This window comes from Panicum virgatum, chromosome 7N (assembly GCF_016808335.1).
Source record: "Panicum virgatum strain AP13 chromosome 7N, P.virgatum_v5, whole genome shotgun sequence".
NCBI classification, from domain to species: Eukaryota; Viridiplantae; Streptophyta; class Magnoliopsida; order Poales; family Poaceae; genus Panicum; species Panicum virgatum.
The window spans coordinates 28,773,067-28,792,953 of record NC_053151.1 but is presented as its reverse complement, the minus strand read 5'-3'; the positions used below and the strand labels follow the sequence as shown (position 1 = coordinate 28,792,953).

The 19,887-nt window shown below is 47.6% G+C and overlaps 1 protein-coding gene, 1 long non-coding RNA gene and 1 pseudogene across 2 annotated transcripts; all 3 read left to right on the top strand.

Annotated features, from left to right (window-relative positions):
• The first annotated feature begins 687 nt into the window (after positions 1-687).
• On the top strand, positions 688-2,709 carry LOC120682623. The gene is made up of 4 exons (XM_039964595.1): positions 688-1,216; positions 1,406-1,579; positions 1,694-1,795; positions 2,226-2,709. The coding sequence occupies exons 1-4, from the start codon at positions 1,019-1,021 to the stop codon at positions 2,334-2,336; spliced, it is 585 nt and encodes a 194-aa protein (XP_039820529.1). The 5' UTR covers positions 688-1,018; the 3' UTR covers positions 2,337-2,709.
• A 373-nt stretch (positions 2,710-3,082) lies between these two features.
• Positions 3,083-4,512, top strand: LOC120681105 (annotated as a pseudogene).
• Positions 4,513-4,624: 112 nt separating this feature from the next.
• On the top strand, positions 4,625-5,603 carry LOC120682876. Its single transcript, XR_005678627.1, has 2 exons — positions 4,625-4,988; positions 5,096-5,603. It is a non-coding gene; the product is annotated as an uncharacterized LOC120682876 (long non-coding RNA).
• Positions 5,604-19,887: the final 14,284 nt, after the last annotated feature.

The window sequence follows — 19,887 nt, the reverse complement described above, 5'->3', positions numbered from 1 at the left end:
CGACCGGGCGGGGGGAACACCGAAAATTTTGGTAGCCTTCCGGCGTGTTCCCGCGCTCGCGCCAAGGGAGTTTGAAAATTTTTCTAAGTCCTTAGATATTTATAGGAGCTCGATTTGTAGGGGCGGGTCGGCGCATCAGCCGCCCCTAAAAATCTATTTCTAGGGGTATGCCATGGCGCCGGCCGCCCCTAGAAATGATTTGTAGGGGCGGGTACACACGCCCCTACAAATTAATTTCTAGGAGCGATCCGCGGTTACGCCCGCCCCTAGAAATAGATTTGTAGGGGCGCCCGCCCCTACAAATAGTTTTCCAAATTTTTTTGGAAATTCGTTTAAATCAGAAAATATAGTAAACGTTGTAAAAAAATGCTGAAATTTTTACCATACGCGTATTTTGATATGTAAAACACAACAAAAATAATTAAACTACAATGCAGTGTATATAATAAGAAAATATATTCAAACTTTAACCTCTACTAAGTCACACTATTCTCTCATACAACTTAAGAGCAACTTTGTCCTTTACACACATTCAAACAATAAAAAACCTCAATTGTATTTTTGGTATTTTTACCAGATCCGCAGGTTGTTATACACTAACGATGGAAACAGCAAGGACCAACCCAAAAATAAATGGAAACTTAGAAAATAAAACAAAGGGCCGTACGGGTGGTGCAATTTTGTCAACACATGGGTCCCTCCTTCCAGCGAGCGTGTGAGTGTTCCGGCACCGGTGGAGCACTATAAAGAAAGCCCATGCCCCAGCAGAGCAGCATCGCACCGCCGAAAACCCAACATTGCTTCCCAAAGCCTGAACCAGACCCAGCTTTCCTCCGTCCTCTAGTTAACATCCCCTGAGCACAGCTGCAGTAGGCACCCTCCCCCTCCACCACACAAATAGTCGCCCATCCTTCCTCCTTCCTGCACTTTTGCAAAGAAGTGCAGGACCTCGAAGCCATGGATGCCAAGAAGACCCTGAAGAAACCGGTCTCATCAAACCAGGGTGCTGAGAAAGGCGATGAACCGCAAGAAAGAACCCGCCCATCCCATTGCCAGCAGCTGGGAGACGATTGCAGATGAAGCGGTGAGGAAAGCAGTGTTCAAGCTAGTCTCGGCGGGCTGTAGGACGCCCGAGCTCGCACTTGAGGTGGCCAAGGAGCTTGTTCAATCCATCGTCGAACAAACAAGAAGCAGCTCTGATGGCGAGAGCTCCAAGGTACGAACTATCAGATCTACTTCACAACGCATTACCAAGCCAAGAAACAGTTGAGAAAAAGTCAAGAACTGTCTATAGCATTTTCTCTGCACATTCAGATGGGATTTTCATAGTTTGGAAAGTATAGTACACATTTCTGAAAAAAAGGACTAAAAAAGTAGCGATTAACGTTTCTTTTCTTGAATGGAGGCCATGGACGAGGAAGGCTACAACGCTACTGTGCAATGCTCATTCGACCTCAACGTGGCTATAAAAAAAGAGGGAGATGACTCGGCAGAATCTGGGTTGCTAGAATCTGTGCTGAAGGCGTCGCTCGAGGGGAATGCCCAGTTGCCATACGCCCCAAATGTTGATCCAAATCAGGTAAAAAGATTCTGCCACGCCTACATGCTGGAAAGTTTTGAAGCCAAAAAAAGTAACCGATCTGCCATGCTACAATCTTCATTAACCCCAAAACTGAAATTTTCGCATCTGCAGGCAGAAGCATCAGCACCTCACTCTGCAACAGCGCCGCTACAAGCTCTCCTCGGCTTGCCCAGCTTCGTCGTGGTCTATAACGGCATGTTTGTGCACAGCATTTTAAGTGAACAACTAGCATGTACAAGGACCCTCACCCTCGCGTTAGCAAACTTCCTCCGATCTAGACAAAAGAACCTAGAGCATGTTCAAGTACAAAAGGTGAACTCATCTAAAAATGTAAAAAAAGTACAAGTCTGATTAGGATACGATAAGAATATTCACTAAAAATATATAGCAAATACATCTAAAATAAAAGGGAAAGATAGTAAAATCAATTATTTCATTCCGCCATTTGATACATACAAAAGAAATGTATATATAGAGAGATAAATTACTAAAATAAAACAAGAACTATAAAAACCTGTTAGGATAATACAAAAAAAGAGAGTAACTGACATCGTCACACTTTGGATGCAAAAAAAGAAGGATTAATAAGGAATAATACTAGTCACTGCAATTTATAACATTCAATTTTTTATTTCTTTTATAGAAACTTCCTGCAGCATTCAGCGCGTCCAACTTTTCAGAGGTACACCCTTCCGTAGTACTGCGTGGAGAGCATTCAGCGCGTCCAACTTTTCAGAGATACACCCTTCTGTAGTACTGCGTGGAGACAGTGTGGTCGAGACCCTAGTCAGAGTTGACACGTTGGACGGTAGCATCCATTTCATGGACGGGTGGTCTGATTTTGTAGCATCTGAGCGCATTGTCACGGGTGACATAGGTCACTTTGTGCTGGTTGAGCCTCATAGACTTGTGATGAACCTATAGGGACCAGATGGAGAGTTAAGGCCCTTGGCTTCTCGCCCACTAGTCTGGAACTTGTTCCTTGCTTACGGCAATCAGGTGGACGCACAGCAGCCTGTAGGTGGTCATGGTCGAGCTCCAGAAATAGTCGGCTCTCCGGAAAATGCAGCTCAAGACCACGTTGGTGAGTCATAAATGGTGCTCAGTTCATCTCCTTAACAGCAAAAGTTTAGGCCGTGTTTAGTTGTTTACGTGTAAAAATTTTGCAAAGGAATCTTGCTAATTTGAAGTACTAAATGAAGTCTATTTACAAAACTTTTTACACAGATGGGTTGTAAATCGTGAGACGAATCTAATGATGCTAATTAATTCATAATTAGCGGATGGTTACTGTAGCATCACTGTTGCAAATCATAAATTAATGGGAAAATTGGTTCTATAGCACTGAAAGATCACGACTTTCGTAAAATACCACCGAAAACGTGAGGTCCTGTAAAATACCACTGAAAGGTTGAAATGTTACCCAGATTTAGCATTCCGTTAGATTTCTTTCACAAAAGAATTGCTTTCGTATATTTTCAGCACAAAGGATGGATATAAAATGACTCTTCTACCCTTGGCCCAAACCTTATCCCTTCTTCCCCTGCCTGTTTCTCTCATACCGACGGCGCGCCCCGCACCGACGCTGCCCCACCTCACCTGCGCCCCGCCCACCCTCCCGCGCAGGCGCCGCCCCTCCGGCCTGCCCAGGCAAGCGCCGCCCCTCCGCCTCGCCCAGACAGGCGCGCACACGGCGCCGCCGACCTAAGCGCGAGGCTGCCGCTCACCAGCTGCTGCGGCAGCGACGAGGACGCTATCCGCAGACGCAGCACGCTGCCCACCGCCAAGCGCCTCTGCGGCGTCCGCTCCCGCACCCTGCGCCGCGGAACCAGCTGTTGCTTCCGGCGCTGCGAGGACGTCGGAACCCCAACCACGCCCACGCCTCTCGGGCGGCGGCGGCAGCAAGGTGCGTGCTGCGTCCACGTCCCCACGCCCAAGAGTGCAGTAAACTGTCCCAGAACTATATCATATATATTACATGATGTTCGCTTTCTTATTCAGTATTCAGGATGTTCAGGAACTCTTTTTTTTAATGCAGATAGGCATGATCGAATTCATCGGAATATTGAATGTCAAGGTGATAGGAGGCACCAACCTGGCCATCAGGGATATGTCAAGCAGTGACCCATATGTCGTCCTAACGCTTGGGCACCAGGTAAATTCGGTCAGTTTGCCATATTTCCAACAGAATAAACACGTGTTCTTTGTTGTCGAATTTCACCATGCCCTTGCTGAGTGCAGAAAGCCCAAACTTCAGTAATCAAAGGCAACCTAAATCCTGTCTGGAATGAAGAACTGAAGCTCTCTGTGTCCTCGGTAATATGGACCTCTGAAGCTGGTAATAAACTCCACATGAATCACACAGTAGTACTACGCAACAGTGATTTTTTGGCTTTGATCTTGAATCTGATGATGTCTAGATTTTTGAGGTTGTTGACGCACCTAAATCTGAGAATGCCACATTAAACAACTCTTTGATTCTTTCTTTCACTCTCACGTGACAACAATGCAACCAGCAAGTGTTCGATCATGACATGGTGTCCAAGGACGACCTCATGGGGGAGGCCCAGATTGACCTGCAGACGATGATCAATGCCGCTGCCGCGTTCGGTGATCCAGAGCTGCTGGGTGACATACAGATCGGCCGGTGGCTCAAGTCCGACGACAATGCTCTCGTCAGGGACAGTGCCGTGGTGGTCGCGGGCGACAAGGTGAAGCAGGGGGTGGCGCTGAAGCTGCAACACACCGAGTCCGGGGAGCTGGTGTCGTCATGCTTCCGGAGCGATGGACAAAGAACGCCAAGATGTGATGTGCATGTTTTAATGTGTAAAAACGGTTTGGGGTATATATGTCCAAGCTAACAGACCTGCAGCTCAAATTTAACGGAATGCTATATTCAGGTAACGTTTCAACCTTTCAGTGGTATTTTACAGGGCCTCACGTTTTCAATGGTATTTTACGGAAGTCGTGATCTTTCAGTGCTATAGAACCAATTTTTCCTAAATTAATTAGGCTCATTAGATTCGTCTCGCGATTTACAGCCCATCCATGCAAAAAATTTCGTAAATAGATTTCATTTACTACTCCATGTATGTGTCAAAACATTCGTTGTGACGTTTTTTTTTGCGTTTACGTGGTTTACAGGTAAAGATCTAAACAGGGCCTTAATACACTAATATTAGGAACCAATAAAATAACAATCATATCCATATGTCTTTGTCTGTAGTGCCAGCCCACATCCTTGAAATGCAATATATTCTTGCACAGGCGCACGGCCGCCGCACAGCGGCTGGAGATGAGTGCCCCTCTGATGCAAACCCTGCACGACGTCTGGGTTACCAAGGCACCTGCATTTCCCATGTATGCATGCCAACTTATTTGGGGCCACTTCCGCTCCGGCAACATTGTAAGCTAGCATCTAACCTAGTCAATCTGCACCTATGCATTACGATCACAAATTACTACTTTGGATGGCAAACTAACAAACTACATGTGAGATTAAATTTCACGCAGCATTTCTCGGTGCCATTCTCGCGCTACCTGCCAGAAATTGGCCGTGTTGTGCTCTTCTATGGTGCTGCAAATGCAGGTATAAAAGCAATCATGAAGAAAAGGAAGGACAGAGTGGCGTTCGTCACCCGTGGATGGGCTGGAGTTTGCTGGGAAATATGGATTCCAGGAGTGTGACGTGTACGTGCTGACGCTGCGCATTGTCAATGGGCGCTTCCAGCTGACATCGCGCTGCATTCAGCCCCTAGATGTGCTAAGGCCTAAATATTAATCTCTAGTATTGATCGGTGACTAGCTTAGTCCTTTGACCTCCTAATGAGGATCATAGCATTATTAAAATATCCTTGATGAATTCACCATCATAGGAGATAGGTGAAACCTCATCTAGGAAAGGCATCAGTGTTGATTTATTGTGTCGCTTCATTACTACCTCCAGAAACTAGTTTGGCATCAATGGATGTAATGAACTATATCCTGGTCTTATATATTTAACTATTCCTTAGCAAGAAAAGACACTGTGTCCAACAGATAAAAAAAGGGTAAAAAGAATGCAGAATTCTAAATATTACGCAATGTGCTTAACATAATCGTGCACGGGTCCTCGGCAGAAATAAATGCTTGATAAAAAAAAGAATGAAGGACTGATGTCACATAGTGAGCGACCGGAAAGGGCGACCAGAGGGGGGTGAATAGGAGCCGATTAAAAATTCTTGCAATCGGAAAGATTGGCTTAGTCTCAAAGTTCACGCCCAACCCTAGAGTCCTAGGCACAGCGTGGAGTAGCTATGGAGGAGCCACACCAACACAAGAAAACCCTAGGAACAAACGGAAACCAACGCAGAAGCAAACACCGAAAAGCAGCGCAAGAATCAACGCACGGTATACACACCAGTTGAACCGACGTGCACTAGAGGCACCACATCGGTTTAACCGATGTGCAGAGCCTGCAGCAGACAAAAGCTAACACCGGTTGAACCGATGCAGAGGCTTTAAGAAGCGTCGGTTCAATCGACGTTGATCACCGGATGATCCGATAAATTCAAATTTAAACGCCAGTGCAGTTGTCCAGAGAGAGCTCAAACTGGACAAAAGAGCACCGGTTGATCCGACGAATTCAACTCCAAAGCGCTGGTGCAATTGTCCAGAGGAGCAGCAAAGCGAATCCAACGGTGCACCGGTTAAACCGACGTCAACGAAGTTCAATACGCCGGTTGAACAGGCACAACTGCAGTAGAAAAACAACACGCCGGTTGAACCGATGCCTGTGAACAGCTAAACACCGGTGCAACTGACGAAACAGCAGAAAACCTTGACGCACTAAAAATCTACTCACCGGTTGAACCGACGCCAACGAGCACAAGCGTCGGTTTAACCGGTGCTCAGAAGAACTCTGTCCAGAAATGTTTTTCAGCCCGTGTTCTTCCAAGAACTCGATGATCGAGTGGCCAAATCAAGTCCAAATCTCACTAAATTTTGCAGGCAAGATCACAAGGGACTTGTGAACACATCCACGGAAGCAATCGACGAATTACTCCATGGTTTGGGAGAAATCGACGAAATCCTAAGCAAGATTGGGGTTTTCTCAAGAATGCCAAAACTTCAATTCGAAGGAGCTCGTGAATCCGAGGGTTTTAGGGCTAGGCAAGATGGATTAGGAACACCCCAAGGAGTCACAAAATCGTCAAGAAACAACTCCTCATCATGTACATAAGAATCGACAAGGGAAAATCGAATTCATCCAAAACAAAGCACCAAACGTACGAGATTGACACGAATTCAAAACCCCGGAGGGCACAAGGAGGATTGGGCCTTCTTTCCCACACAATCTCAGTACAAAAGTCTCAAGAATCCATGCCTCTAATCCTAGAGAGGAGAGATGAAGCAGAGAGACAGGGAGAAGAAAGAGGGGGCGGCGCCAGGGAAGAGGTGGTGCAGCTCGTTCTGTTCTGGCTGGCGCACCAGAGAGAGGAGAGGGGTGAGGGGTATTTAAGATGCCCATGCAGGGGTCCAAAATACCCCTAGACTCAAACTAGACACTAAAACGCCCGTAGGGGCAAAACCGGAAATATGTACACGATCTCATCCGACGGCGGAGTTTCTTTCTTCGACTCGAAGCCTTCTCCGCGATGCCGCCATGTCAATGAAGATCCGGTTCGCAGTTTTGGAGGGTCCGCGAAACCCGGGTAGGTGGCCAATTTTGAGAAAACTGCCAAAACACCACGCGCGGGAAGATTCCCGCCTCCACGCCATGCCCTAGACGCCGTTCCCGCCTCGGCCTTCTGACGGCCCTAGACGCCGCCCGACGCTCGTCATCTCCTCGCCCACAGCGAGGCCCTAGACGCCGTCGACGCCCGTCGCCTCCGTCAGTCCCGAGACCGACGCCCGTGCCTCCACGACTTGGCGTCTTCAACCGCCGTCCGCCTCCTTGGTTTTGTGGCGCAAACCAAGAAACCCACCTTCCGTCGCCGCTTGCGTCCTCGATCCAGGAGTGGACGCCACAGCTGCCGCCCGGCTCGAGCTCCTCCACGGCAACTGCCCGTGTACCTGCAATCCAAAGACCAAGCGCACGATCACACCGCACGGTTGACAATACACTCATCACAAGTAGGATAGAGTACTCAACATTCCTCAATCTCCCCCTTGATGAGTGCCTTGTCAACACACCACAAACGAACCAAGATTGGAACAAAAACAGTGAAGAACAAAGAATTAAGAGAGAACTTGAACAAGTGATAAAAGCTCGAAAAAAGCAAGAACAAGTCACTTGACCAAGCAAAGATCGATTCCCTCAGACAAGGGCAACGGCTTGACGCAATCGATCAAACACAAGCATGACCCCTCAAAGACAGAGGCAGGGCTCAACACAGTCATGCCAGAAGAAGAGGAAAAACCAGGAGCTAAACAAAGCAGAAACTCCCACTGAATGCATTTCCCCCTTACCAGTGCAACTCTCACCACATGTATGCACTCTCAAATCCCTGTGCACACAAATTTCCCTATTGTTCGATCACTAACTTCTCCCCCTTGTTGGCACATGCACACATCAAGGGTTAGACCTAAAGCTCCCCCTGAAACTGAGACTCCCCCTGAACATATGCTATGCAATGAATGCAATCAAGGAGGTGTAAGTGATAGCATTCAGGGATACAAGGATATGAGCAACAACTAGTCACAAGCACATGTGCATCTATAAACAAGACCTGCATCTAGCTCAACAGGGTATATCGAATCAGTCTAGAGCTAGGCAAGTTCCAGTTTAGTAGAAATAAAAGCATCACCCTTGATCTAGCACTAGCAAGTAGGGAATGAAAGACAGTGCTAATCAAACTCATACAGGTGAGCCAAAAAACATCCAAAGCATGTTGTAAACAATGATTTTACAATCTCATTATATCAAGCAATTTAATGCCAGGGGTTGAAAACTTGTCATACTTTACTTAGCACCGAGACCAAGCCTATGCCAAAGGCAATCACAAGCTTAAGGCACTCGTTTCAGTCATGCACAGCCTTGCCCGGGTTCTCACAAGTGCAAAGTGAGCCGTCCCGAAAGCTCGATCAGTGCGACAAGCAATCCCACCTGGATCTTTCCATTCCATTTCAAGCACAATTCAAGCAATTTTATCAATTTTAGATCATGTCAAGTATGAATTGCTGAACGAAAGGCTACACTAGCATGAATGAGATAGCAAAGCATATCCACACGCCCTAACATGCTAGTAGCCAAGACATGGTGACCATGTTTTCAAACTTTCAAATCAAAATAGCTTAACTCAGATGAAGTCATATACACAATGGAGCAAGCTATTCATGATCACGTTTATAAACTCACACTAGCAAGCACTAGAAGATCATAGCAATGTATACAAGAATGCTAGTGCAAGTGAAGCAATGCAAATTGCAGAGATGTACAATGCATATGCACAATGCAACTACCAAACCTAGAACACGAAGAGAAGAACAAATAAACCCTACAAAGCTAACAAAAAAAAAGTCAGTGACCAAAAGGGGTAACAAACCCCAAGCTCCCCTCGCAAGCGAGCAAAGGTGTCCTGCTCAAGAGGTTTGGTTAGGATATCTGCGGTTTGCCTCTCTGAAGGGACATGGATCAAGTCTATGTGGCCTCTCTCATGGTTATCTCGCAGGAAGTGGAACCGGATATCTATGTGTTTGGTTCTGGATTGTAGGACAGGGTTCTTTGCAATGCTAATAGATGGGAACCCTATCATAACTCAGTCCATAATCCTGCAAGGTTTGTTTCATCCATAGGATCTGGGAGCAACAGATAGCAGCGGCAACATACTCAGCTTCTGTGGAGGAAAGCGCTACGCTAGCCTGCTTGTGAGAGGACCAAGACACCAAAGATGTACCGAGAAATTGACAAGTGCCGGATGTTGACTTGCGATCCAACCGACATCCACCGAAATCGGCATCAGAAAAGCCCACCAAAACCAGAGAAGAATCCACAAAGTACCAAAGTCCAAACTCAGGGGTGAATTTCAGATACCTGAAGATGCGTTTCACCACCTGCTTGTGGGAGGTGCGCGGCGAAGCCTGATACCGCGTACAGAGGCCGACGCCGAACTGAATGTCCGGCCGCGTCGCCGTCAGGTACAGGAGAGAGCCGATCATGCTCCTGTACTTCTTCTGGTCCACCGCCTCACCGTCCAAATCCTCATCAAGCGCCGTCGATGTGCTAATTGGAGTTGGCTGAGGAGACAAGTCACTCATGTCGAACTTCCGCAGCAAGTCCTTGGTGTACTTCGCTTGATGAACGAACGTGCCCTGAGGAGTTTGCTTGATCTGCAGCCCAAGGAAGAACTGCAGCTCACCCATTATGCTCATCTCGAACTCCCTGGACATCTGCTCAGAAAACTTGGAGACAAGAGCGTGAGAAGAGCCACCAAAGATAATATCATCCACGTATATCTGAACTAATAGAAAATCAGTACCAGACTGCATGAGGAACAAAGTTTTATCCACACATCCCATTTTAAAACCCTGAGCCAGCAAAAATGTTTTCAGTCTATCATACCAAGCTCTAGGTGCCTGTTTCAAACCATAAAGTGCTTTCTGAAGTTTATAAACACGGTTTGGAAACTTGGGATTTTCGAAACCAGGGGGTTGTTTCACATAAACCTCTTTTTTGATGAAACCATTTAAGAAGGCAGATTTAACGTCCATTTGGAAAACTTTAAAACCCTTAGAAGCCGCAAATGCAAGAAAAATCCGAATCACTTCCAAACGAGCAACAAGGGCAAAAGTTTCCTCAAAATCAATCCCTTCTTTTTGGCAAAACCCCTGGGCAACAAGACGAGCCTTGTTCCGAACAACCAACCCATCCTCACCCTGCTTGTTTTTGAAAACTCACTTCGTTCCGATGGGATTACAAGCAGGTGGAGGCTCGACTAAAACCCAAACTTGGTTTCTTTTAAAATTTTCGAGTTCCTCATGCATGGCATTGACCCAATTAGAATCAGAAAGAGCGTGTCCAATATCTTTTGGCTCAAAAGAGGCAACAAACGCTGAATGAGCAAAGCCAGCGATACTTGTTACCTTGGACCGTGTGACTCGCTCATTGAGGTCACATAGCATCTGTTGAGATGGATGACGACGCTGAATGTGTCGCGGTGCTTCCCTTGTCGAAGTCGCCTCCTCCTCAACCAAAGCTGGTGCCTCCTCAGGTGCAGCTGGGGAAGGCTGAGTCACCTGCTCGATCGGCCCCTTGGAAGTGGATGTAGTCGGATCGGGGCCGTCATCATCATCCGAGCTTGTGGCGGAGGTGACTGGGTCCACAGCACGCGTGGTAGCCTCAGCATCACCCTCCGCAGCTTCTTCCTCATCATCTTCAAAGATGGAGGTGCCGAGCTCATCTTCTCCTGCAACTTCAAAGACAGAAGCACTGCACGGTGTAGTCTCGTCGAAAGTGACTTCACAAGTCTCTCTGACGATGTTAGAATCAATAAGCAACACACGGTATGCTCTAGAATGAGATGCATAACCGAGAAAAATGCCGTCAGACGAGCGAGACTCAAACTTATCAAGATTTCCTTCTTTCAGCACAAAATACCGGCAACTGAAAACTCTGAGATGGTCAACACGGGGCTGGCGTCCAAATCGCAACTCATAAGAAGTGTTGTGCATGAAAGCACGCAAGAAAATACGATTGGACACATAACAAGCGGTGTTAACCGCCTCAGCCCAGTATTTTCTAGTAGTCCTATGCTCATCGAGCATCGTCCTAGCCATCTCCACCAGCGTCCGATTCTTCCGTTCTACAACTCCATTCTGCTGTGGAGTGTATGGAGAAGAATACTGGTGTTCAAGCCCTTGATCATTGCAAAAGGTGTCAAAACGAGTGTTTTTGAATTCTGTGCCATTATCACTGCGAATCGCCCGCATGGCCTGGGGTAGCTCGTTTTTCAACCTCAAGATCAAGTCTCGAACAAACTCGAAAGCCTCATCCTTGGTTCTCATTAAAAAAACCCAAGAATAGCGAGAAAAGTCGTCCACGATCACAAGAACGTACCACTTCCCACCAACTGACATCACCCTAGAAGGACCAACCGTGTCCATGTGTAGCAACTCTCCAGGGTGAGTGGTCATCACCTGATTAATAGGCGGATGAGAAGCGGCAATCATCTTCCCATGGCGACACGGATGGCAAACAAGGTCCTTTTCAAACTTCAATTTGGGCAATCCTCGGATTAGGTCAAGTGAGCTAAGTCTCGACAATAGGTCAAAGCTCAAATGTCTAAGTCTCATATGCCACTTCCACAGATCAGAAGAAGGACCAGCCAACAAGAAACAAGAAGGGCCAAAAGGAGTTCCAGAGAAATCGACCAAGAAAACTCGGTCACGAGGAACGATCCGGCAAACCAGGTCTCCTCTGGAATCCAAAACTCGAGAACAACCCTCCTTGAATCGAACTTCAAACCCCTCATCAAGAAGTTGCGAAACCGAAAGCAAATTAAAGCCAAGATTCGAAACCAAAGCAACCTCTCTCAGGGTGAAGCGATCAGAAACTCTAACAGCGCCAACATCACGTACCTTGCCCTTACCATTATCCCCAAATATGATGTATTCTTTGTGGCGCGTTGGGGTGAGGCTAGAGAACCATTTGTCATTCCCGGTCATATGGCGCGAACAACCGGAGTCCATGATCCACCTGTTCTCCAAGCCTCCAACCTGCACATCAGTAGTGAGACAAAGGGTGAGCAAATGTCTCAACACTGAGGTTAGCAAAGTGAGAAGCAAACCAGTGTCGAGCCATTTGCTCTACAGAAGGGTTAGCAAGATCCAAAGCATGTCCCCTGTCCCGTCTACCGCGAGACTGACGACCACCACCGCGAGGAAAGCTGGTGCATCGTAACCTCCTCCAAAGCCTCGGTCATGTGATCCATAGCCGTACTGAGGACGACCAGGAGCACAACCGGCAAAGTGACCACCCGCTGGAGCATGGTAACCACCACCGTCTCCCTGTCCTCCACCTACACGGCGCGCCCTAGCATCTTACCTAACCCCACGCCGAGGAGGACCCTGCACCCGAGCAGAGTACATGTCTGGGTTGCGTCTCTCCTGCTCACGCCTCACAGCCCGCTTCCTCCGGAAGCAAAACTCCTCCAAGTGACCATCTCTGTCACAGAACTCACAGTGGTACCTCACTTCTCTCTTGGGAGGTGGAGGCCTCGCCTGCGGACGGGGAGGAGCAGTCCCTTTCTTCTGGGCAACCTGGGCTGTGGCAGCAGGGAGCGTATCGAGGGGATTCCTCAGATCATTGGACTTTGGAACCCAAACCTGCTTCTGTGGAGGTGCTTTTTGTGGTTCTTTCAGCACACCATCCACGGGGTCAACAAGTGAAGGCTGTGTGCTCGTGCTAGCAATGTTCAAAGCACTTGGAGCTCCAGCAGCCTTGCCGATCTTACCATACAACTTTTCAAAGTCTGACTTCGTGTATGTGTAACCGACCCCAAACCCATCACCACGCTTGAACTGTTTGATCATCATTCCCAACTGTGGCTCACTAGCAGAAACCCAACTAAGAATCGCCCTAAGATAGGTATTCTCATTCTCCAAGTTGGCTTTCTCTACCGCAAGATTATCCAAATCAGAGATCAAACCAGGGCAAACATGACAATCAATAGGTGGGCTAGACTCCCCGACCTTAGTCTTCCCCCAAAGACTTAATCAAGGCGTTCTTCTCATCTAGCTCCGACTTAAGCGTGGGACAAAGCTTACAGGCACCAAGCAGAACAGGCCTAGATCTAAGCTCCTCTAATTCACAAACAACAGTGCCAAACTTAGACTGCAAAGAAGCTAGATCAGACTTAAAGATAGGACACTCATCGCTTTCAAGCACATCACTAACAATGGGAGCGTCCTTAACCAGTTCAAGCTCATGCTTGGCCTTGGCTAGCTCATGAGACACGTCAGAAAGCGAGGTCTTGGCAACATCCAAGTTCGCGACGTTCTCATCATGCTTGGCACGGAGAGCAACAAGATCATTCATGCGAGATATGCAGCCAGCGCACTCATCCTCACTAGATTTCTCCCTAGCACAAGCCAGCTCAGCCCTAAGCTTTCTACGCTCTCTGGCTGCTTCCTTAAGCAGTCTCTTCTGGTTGTCGAGAGCGGCGTACAACTCCCTAACCTCAGTATCAAGGAGGTCGATGGTGGAGTTTACCTCTGAATCACTCTCGGATCTAGGAGAAGAGTCGACGTGCGTCGGTGTAGCATGTTCACCCGAAGACGCACGAGCACCATTTGCTTCACCTGCCATGGTGCAGAAGCCCTTGCGCCGACCGGCCGCCAAGCAAAGGCCGATGAAGCCGGTGGCATCCTTGTCCCGCTTCTTCTTCTTCTTGTCGTCGTCGTCAGAGGTCGGTGAAGAAGAGCGGTCGGTGTCGGAGCTCTTGTCGAGGTCGCTGAGCTGTGCCAGGAAGGCCTTCTCCCGCTTCTTGGCCTTGTACTGGAAGTGCTTCTTGAGTGACTCCTTGTCGAAGCGTCCACCCCGGTCACGACTGCGGTGCTTGTGGCGCCGACGCTCCTTGTTGGAGCCTCCCTCGTCGCGGTCACGGTGGCGGTAGTAGTCGGGGTTGTTATTCTGACCACCACCGGACTTCTTGGGGCACTCGGCGATGAAGTGGTTCGGATCGCCGCAGTGGTAGCACCTAGGGTTCTTCCGCCTCTGCCGGTTGTGGTAGACACGCTGGAACTTGCTGATGAGAAGGCACAAGTCGTCGTCGCCCAGCGTCTCTAGCTACTCATCTGTAACAGAAGTCAAAGAGGCAAGAGAAAAGCTGAGAGCAGAGTTAGCGTTAGAGCTCGATCCACCTGGGCCAGTCACAAGAGCGACGCTCTTGGAAGGAGGGGCACCATTGAGCTTGGCTCGTGTCTGGTTATCCACCTCCATGGCCTTGAGCTTGCTGAAAAGCTCATTTATGATCAGAGTCTCATAGCCTGCAGACTCGATGATCGTGTTCACCTTGAGATCCCACACAGAGCGGTCAAGTGCGTAGAGCAACTTGAGGGCCTTCTCATGCTCTGTTTACTCAAGGGCATCAGCAGATCTATTCGCATTGACTTTGTTCACAATCGATTAAAACCGACTGAACATGTCGCCAATGCTCTCACGCGGCCCCTGTGTGAAATTCTCATATTCACGCCGGTGAGTCTCGAACAGTCTGGCCTTGACCTGAGGTGTGCCCTCGTGGTAGTTCTCAAGACACGTCCATACCTTGTGGGCTTTCTGAAAACTCTGAACGCGTGAGAACTCCGCATGAGAAACGCCACCGAACAAGGCATTGACAACCTTGGCGTTAGCCTCGTGTTCGGACACCTGAAGAGGTGTTGTCCGAACGGCAAGCACCTCGTAAGCTTGGTTCTTGGTGATCTCCCAAACCTCGGCTCCCATGCTTTGCAAGAAGGCTCGCATACGCACATTGCAATAAGCATAGTCCTCGCCGGCAAATACAGGGATCTTACCAAGACTCGCCATGGTCGCCAAGTGGTTTGCAAACCGGTTAAGGTACTGAAAACCTCAACCAAGCTCTGATACCAATTGAGGGACCGGAAAGGGCGACCAGAGGGGGGGTGAATGGGAGCCGATTAAAAATTCTTGCAATCGGAAAGATCGACTTAGTCTCAAAGTTCACGCCCAACCCTAGAGTCCTAGGCACAGCATGGAGTAGCTATGGAGGAGCCACACCAACACAAGAAAACCCTAAGAACAAACAGAAGCCAACGTAGAAGCAAACACCGAAAAGCAGCGCAAGAATCAACGCACTGTATACACACCGGTTGAACCGACGTGCACTAGGGGCACCTCATCGGTTTAACTGATGTGCAGAGCCTGCAGCAGACAAAAGCTAACACCGGTTGAACCGATGCAAAGGCTTTAAGAAGCGTCGGTTTAACCGACGTTGATCACTGAATGATCCGATAAATTCAAATTTAAACGCCGGTGTAGTTGTCCAGAGAGAGCTCAAACTGGACAAAAGAGCACCGGTTGATCCGACGAATTCAACTCCAAAGCACCGGTGCAATTGTCCAGAGGAGCAGCAAAGCGAATCCAACGGTGCACCGGTTAAACCGATGTCAACGAAGTTTAGTACGCCGGTTGAATGGGCACAACTGCAGTAGAAAAAACAACACGCCAATTGAACCGATGCCTGTGAACAGCTAAACACCGGTGCAACTGACGAAATAGCAGAAAACCCTGACGCACTAAAAATCTACTCACCGGTTGAACCGACGCCAACAAGCACAAGCGTCGGTTTAACCGGTGCTCAAAAGAACTCTGTCCAGAAACGTTTTTCAGCCCGCATTCTTCGAAGAACTCGATGATCGAGTGGCCAAATCAAGTCCAAATCTCAGTAAATTTTGCAGGCAAGATCACAAGGGACTTGTGAACACATCCACGGAAGGAATCGACAAATTACTCCATGGTTTGGGAGAAATCGACAAAATCTTAAGCAAGATTGGGGTTTTCTCAAGAACACCAAACTTCAATTCAAAGGAGCTCATGAATCCGAGGGTTTTAGGGCTAGGCAAGATGGATTAGGAACACCCCAAGGAGTCACAAAATCGTCAAGAAACAACTCCTCATCTTGTACACAAGAATCGACAAGGGAAAATCGAATTGATCCAAAACAAAGCACCAAACATACGAGATTGACACAAATTCAAAACCCCGGAGGACACAAGGAGGATTGGGCCTCCTTTCCCACACAATCTCAGTACAAAAGTCTCAAGAATCCATGCCTCTAATCCTAGAGAGGAGACATGAAGCAGAGAGACAGTGAGAAGAAAGAGGGGGCGGCGCCAGGGAAGAGGTGGTGCAGCTCGTTCTATTCTGGCTGGCGCACCAGAGAGAGGAGAGGGGTGAGGGGTATTTAAGATGCCCACGCAGGGGTCCAAAATACCCCTAGACTCAAACAAGACACTAAAACGCCTGTAGGGGCAAAACCGGAAATATGTACACGATTTCATCCGACGGCGGAGTTTCTTTCTTCGACTCGAAGCCTTCTCCGCGATGCCGCCATGTCGATCAAGATCCGGTTCGAGGTTTTAGAGGGTCCGCGAAACCCGGGTAGGTGGCCGGTTTTGAGAAAACCGCCAAAACTCCACGCGCGGGAAGATTCCCGCCTCCACGCCATGCCCTAGACGCCGTTCCCGCCTCGGCCTTCTGACGGCCCTAGACGCCGCCCGATGCCGGTCACCTCCTCGCCCACAGCGAGGCCCTAGACGCTGTCGACGCCCGTCACCTCCGTCAGTCCCGAGACCGACGCCCGTGCCTCCACGACTTGGCGTCTTCAACCGCCGTCCGCCTCCTTGGTTTTGTGGCGCAAACCAACAAACCCGCCTTCCGTCGCCGCTTGCGTCCTCGATCAAGGAGTGGACGCCACAGCTGCCGCCCGGCTCGAGCTCCTCCACGGCAACTCTCCGTCGACACTCGATGCCTGTGTACCTGCAATCCAAAGACCAAGCGCACGATCACACCACACGGTTGACAATTCACTCATCACAAGTAGGATAGAGTACTCAACATTCCTCAATCTCCCCCCTTGATGAGTGCATTTTCAACACACCATAAACGAACCAAGATTGGAACAAAAATAGTGAAGAACAAAGAAGCAAGAGAGAACTTGAACAAGTGACAAAAGTTCGAAAGAAGCAAGAACAAGTCACTTGACCAAGCAAAGATCGATTCCCTCAGACAAGGGTAACGACTCGACGCAATCGATCAAACACAAGCATGATCCCTCAAAGACAGAGGTAGGGCTCGACACAGTCATGCCAGAAGCAGAGGGAAAACCAGGAGCTAAACAAAGTAGAAACTCCCACTGAATGCATTTCCCCCTTACCAGTGCAACTCTCACCACATGTATGCACTCTCAAATCCCTATGCTCACAAATTTCCCTCTTGTTCGATCACTAACTTATCCCCCTTGTTGGCACATGCACAAATATGAAGCACCGACAACGGGAGCTCGTGAACGAGATAGGTTTTGGCTTCTTGTTCTACACCCCTCTACAATTCAAGTTATGCCTGTTAGACTCTCAAGATCGACTAGGAGTAGATCGATGGGCTAGATATACTTTCGGTGGTGAAAATACCTTGCACATGGCCTCTGCAACCTCCATGGCACGTCGTCGTCGAGGTACGCAGGGTCGGTGGTGAAGTTCTGCACTAGGGCAGCGACGCGCAGCGCAGAGACGTCGTGGTGGCAGTGCCGGCGTGGTGCAGTGGCGGCGGCTTCCCGTCGCTTCAGCCCCTAGCGGATCGGATCGCAACTAGGGTTTCGGAGGGGAAAACTGGGCCGCAGCGAACCTCGTCTATCGAGCCACCAGTCCCCACCCTATCTTTATAGGGCTGCACGATGGGGGCCCACCAGCCTCATCTTGGGCTGGGCGCTCCCGATCAGAGTGCGAGTCAAAGGCCCAGTTGGCCGTTGGGCCAACGGGTGGAGATCAATTCCAACATTCTCCCCCTTGATCTCGTCTTATATTTTCACCTTTTATATCTTTTACTTCTTTTCATATTTCATCACAGGTTAATGCATAGAGCAGTTTCATCGTCACGGTCGGTTGCCGATAGATTCAACAGCTACAATACATGTCTCTCTTCTGAAATAGATACTTTAACTTTGGGGCCCTTTATTGTCCGAAAAATATAGGCTATACCATAAACCCATGTCGACTGTGTGTTCTCTGTGCACACTGGGCGGCAAGCCTTTAATAAGTGGATCCACAATCACATGTCTGTCATTCTTTTTACTCAATGCATTTCAACATAATTCCGGACTTTCTCCTTCACAACGTATACCTTTGTGTCAATGTGTTTGGCACCACACTTGACTCAATGTCATAAGAGCAAACTACTTAAATGGTTATCGCTGTTGTCAACCATTATCAAACTCCAGGTACAGGTTCCCTTAACCATTTTGCCTGTCCCTCGGCCTTGTATCATGCTATACTATGTTTTTGCATCACATTGATGTTAATTGTTTTATTTTGGAGATTTTCCACACAAAAACTCTAAGTGTGAAGGTTAGCGACAATTGTAGATTTCGCTACATATTTCACAAGCTCTACTTTTGTACTCACAACCCTTTGAGAGCACTAGTTATTTTTTTCTTAGCATGAGGCCGATATTATCAATTTCATTCCAGTGATCTATATCTGGAATGAACTTTTGCCAAAATGACCCGAATACACGAAATATGTCAGGGTAAATTCTTTTTTTTTGAATAATGGTAAATTCTTTACTTGCGCGCTCATAAAGCTTCCAACAGCTGAAACTTATGGAACTATTTCCATCTCACATTGGTTCCTGGAACACTAAAGTTCCCAAAACTATTACCCTTGACGATAGGAACAGGCGTAGGTTTACTCATATGCATACTTCATCTCTTTAGAATCTTTTCTAAGTATACCTTTGTTGTAACCATAATACCGCTTTCTTTTTATCTCGATGAGTTTCAATTCTTAGAACGAAAACCCACCACCGAGATAAAAAACTTGAGTACAAGAATTCTTTATCTGAAATAGCATATTAACACCACCACTAGTGGGTAGGGTGTTATCTTTAAGTTGTGGAAATAAAATTTCCCATTCGTTAATTTTCCTTAAAACTATTGTCCTCCTCAATCTCTTTAAACTCAAATTTTCTTACTATTTCTATGAACTTTAGATACCACCATCTCAAGGCTTTAAATAGGTTTCTTCTTGTGGTATCTCATATATTCTTTCTTTCCATGACAAAATGTCAAGTAGTGTCATGTAAATATTTCTTCTCTTTGTGTGAAACTTTTGTCACAAGCCTTGTGTTATATCTTTCACCATTTCCTCTAGAGTCACATTTCTCTTTGTAGGTCCATTACAACCTACTATGATGACTCTTTTAGGAATCACTTATATCTTTCACCATTCCCACTAGAGTCACATTTCTCTTTGTAGGTCCATTACAACCTACTGTGATGACTCTTTTAGGAATCATTTTCCTTTTCCATGGACTTAGCCCATAGAATTCTCGTGACTTTTTCAAATGATGTGGAATCAACCTCCATTTCTTTTCTTGGCACATTGTTTTCTATATGGGGCTGTTGTCACTCTTTGCCAAAAGGCAATGGACTCTATAGGCTCTTGCATAACAAGACCCTTCTTTACATTATTCATCTTCTTTGAAAAGCTAACAACAGGTGTTGTATACAACATCAACAAGTATGAGAAACTTATTGCTCCTGAATCATCGAAGTGGACACGCATTGGTACTTCTCTTCAAGGCTTAGGTCTCT

What these genes read in the sequence shown, in the direction of transcription:
- LOC120682623 (XM_039964595.1), top strand. Translation starts at nt 1,019, where the DNA reads ATGAACCGCAAGAAAGAACCCGCCCATCCCATTGCCAGCAGCTGGGAG. An exon ending in CTGATGGCGAGAGCTCCAAG is followed by an intron (nt 1,217 to 1,405) that starts GTACGAACTATC and finishes TCTTGAATGGAG; the next exon opens with GCCATGGACGAGGAAGGCTA. An exon ending in GCATGTTTGTGCACAGCATT is followed by an intron (nt 1,796 to 2,225) that starts TTAAGTGAACAA and finishes TTTCTTTTATAG; the next exon opens with AAACTTCCTGCAGCATTCAG.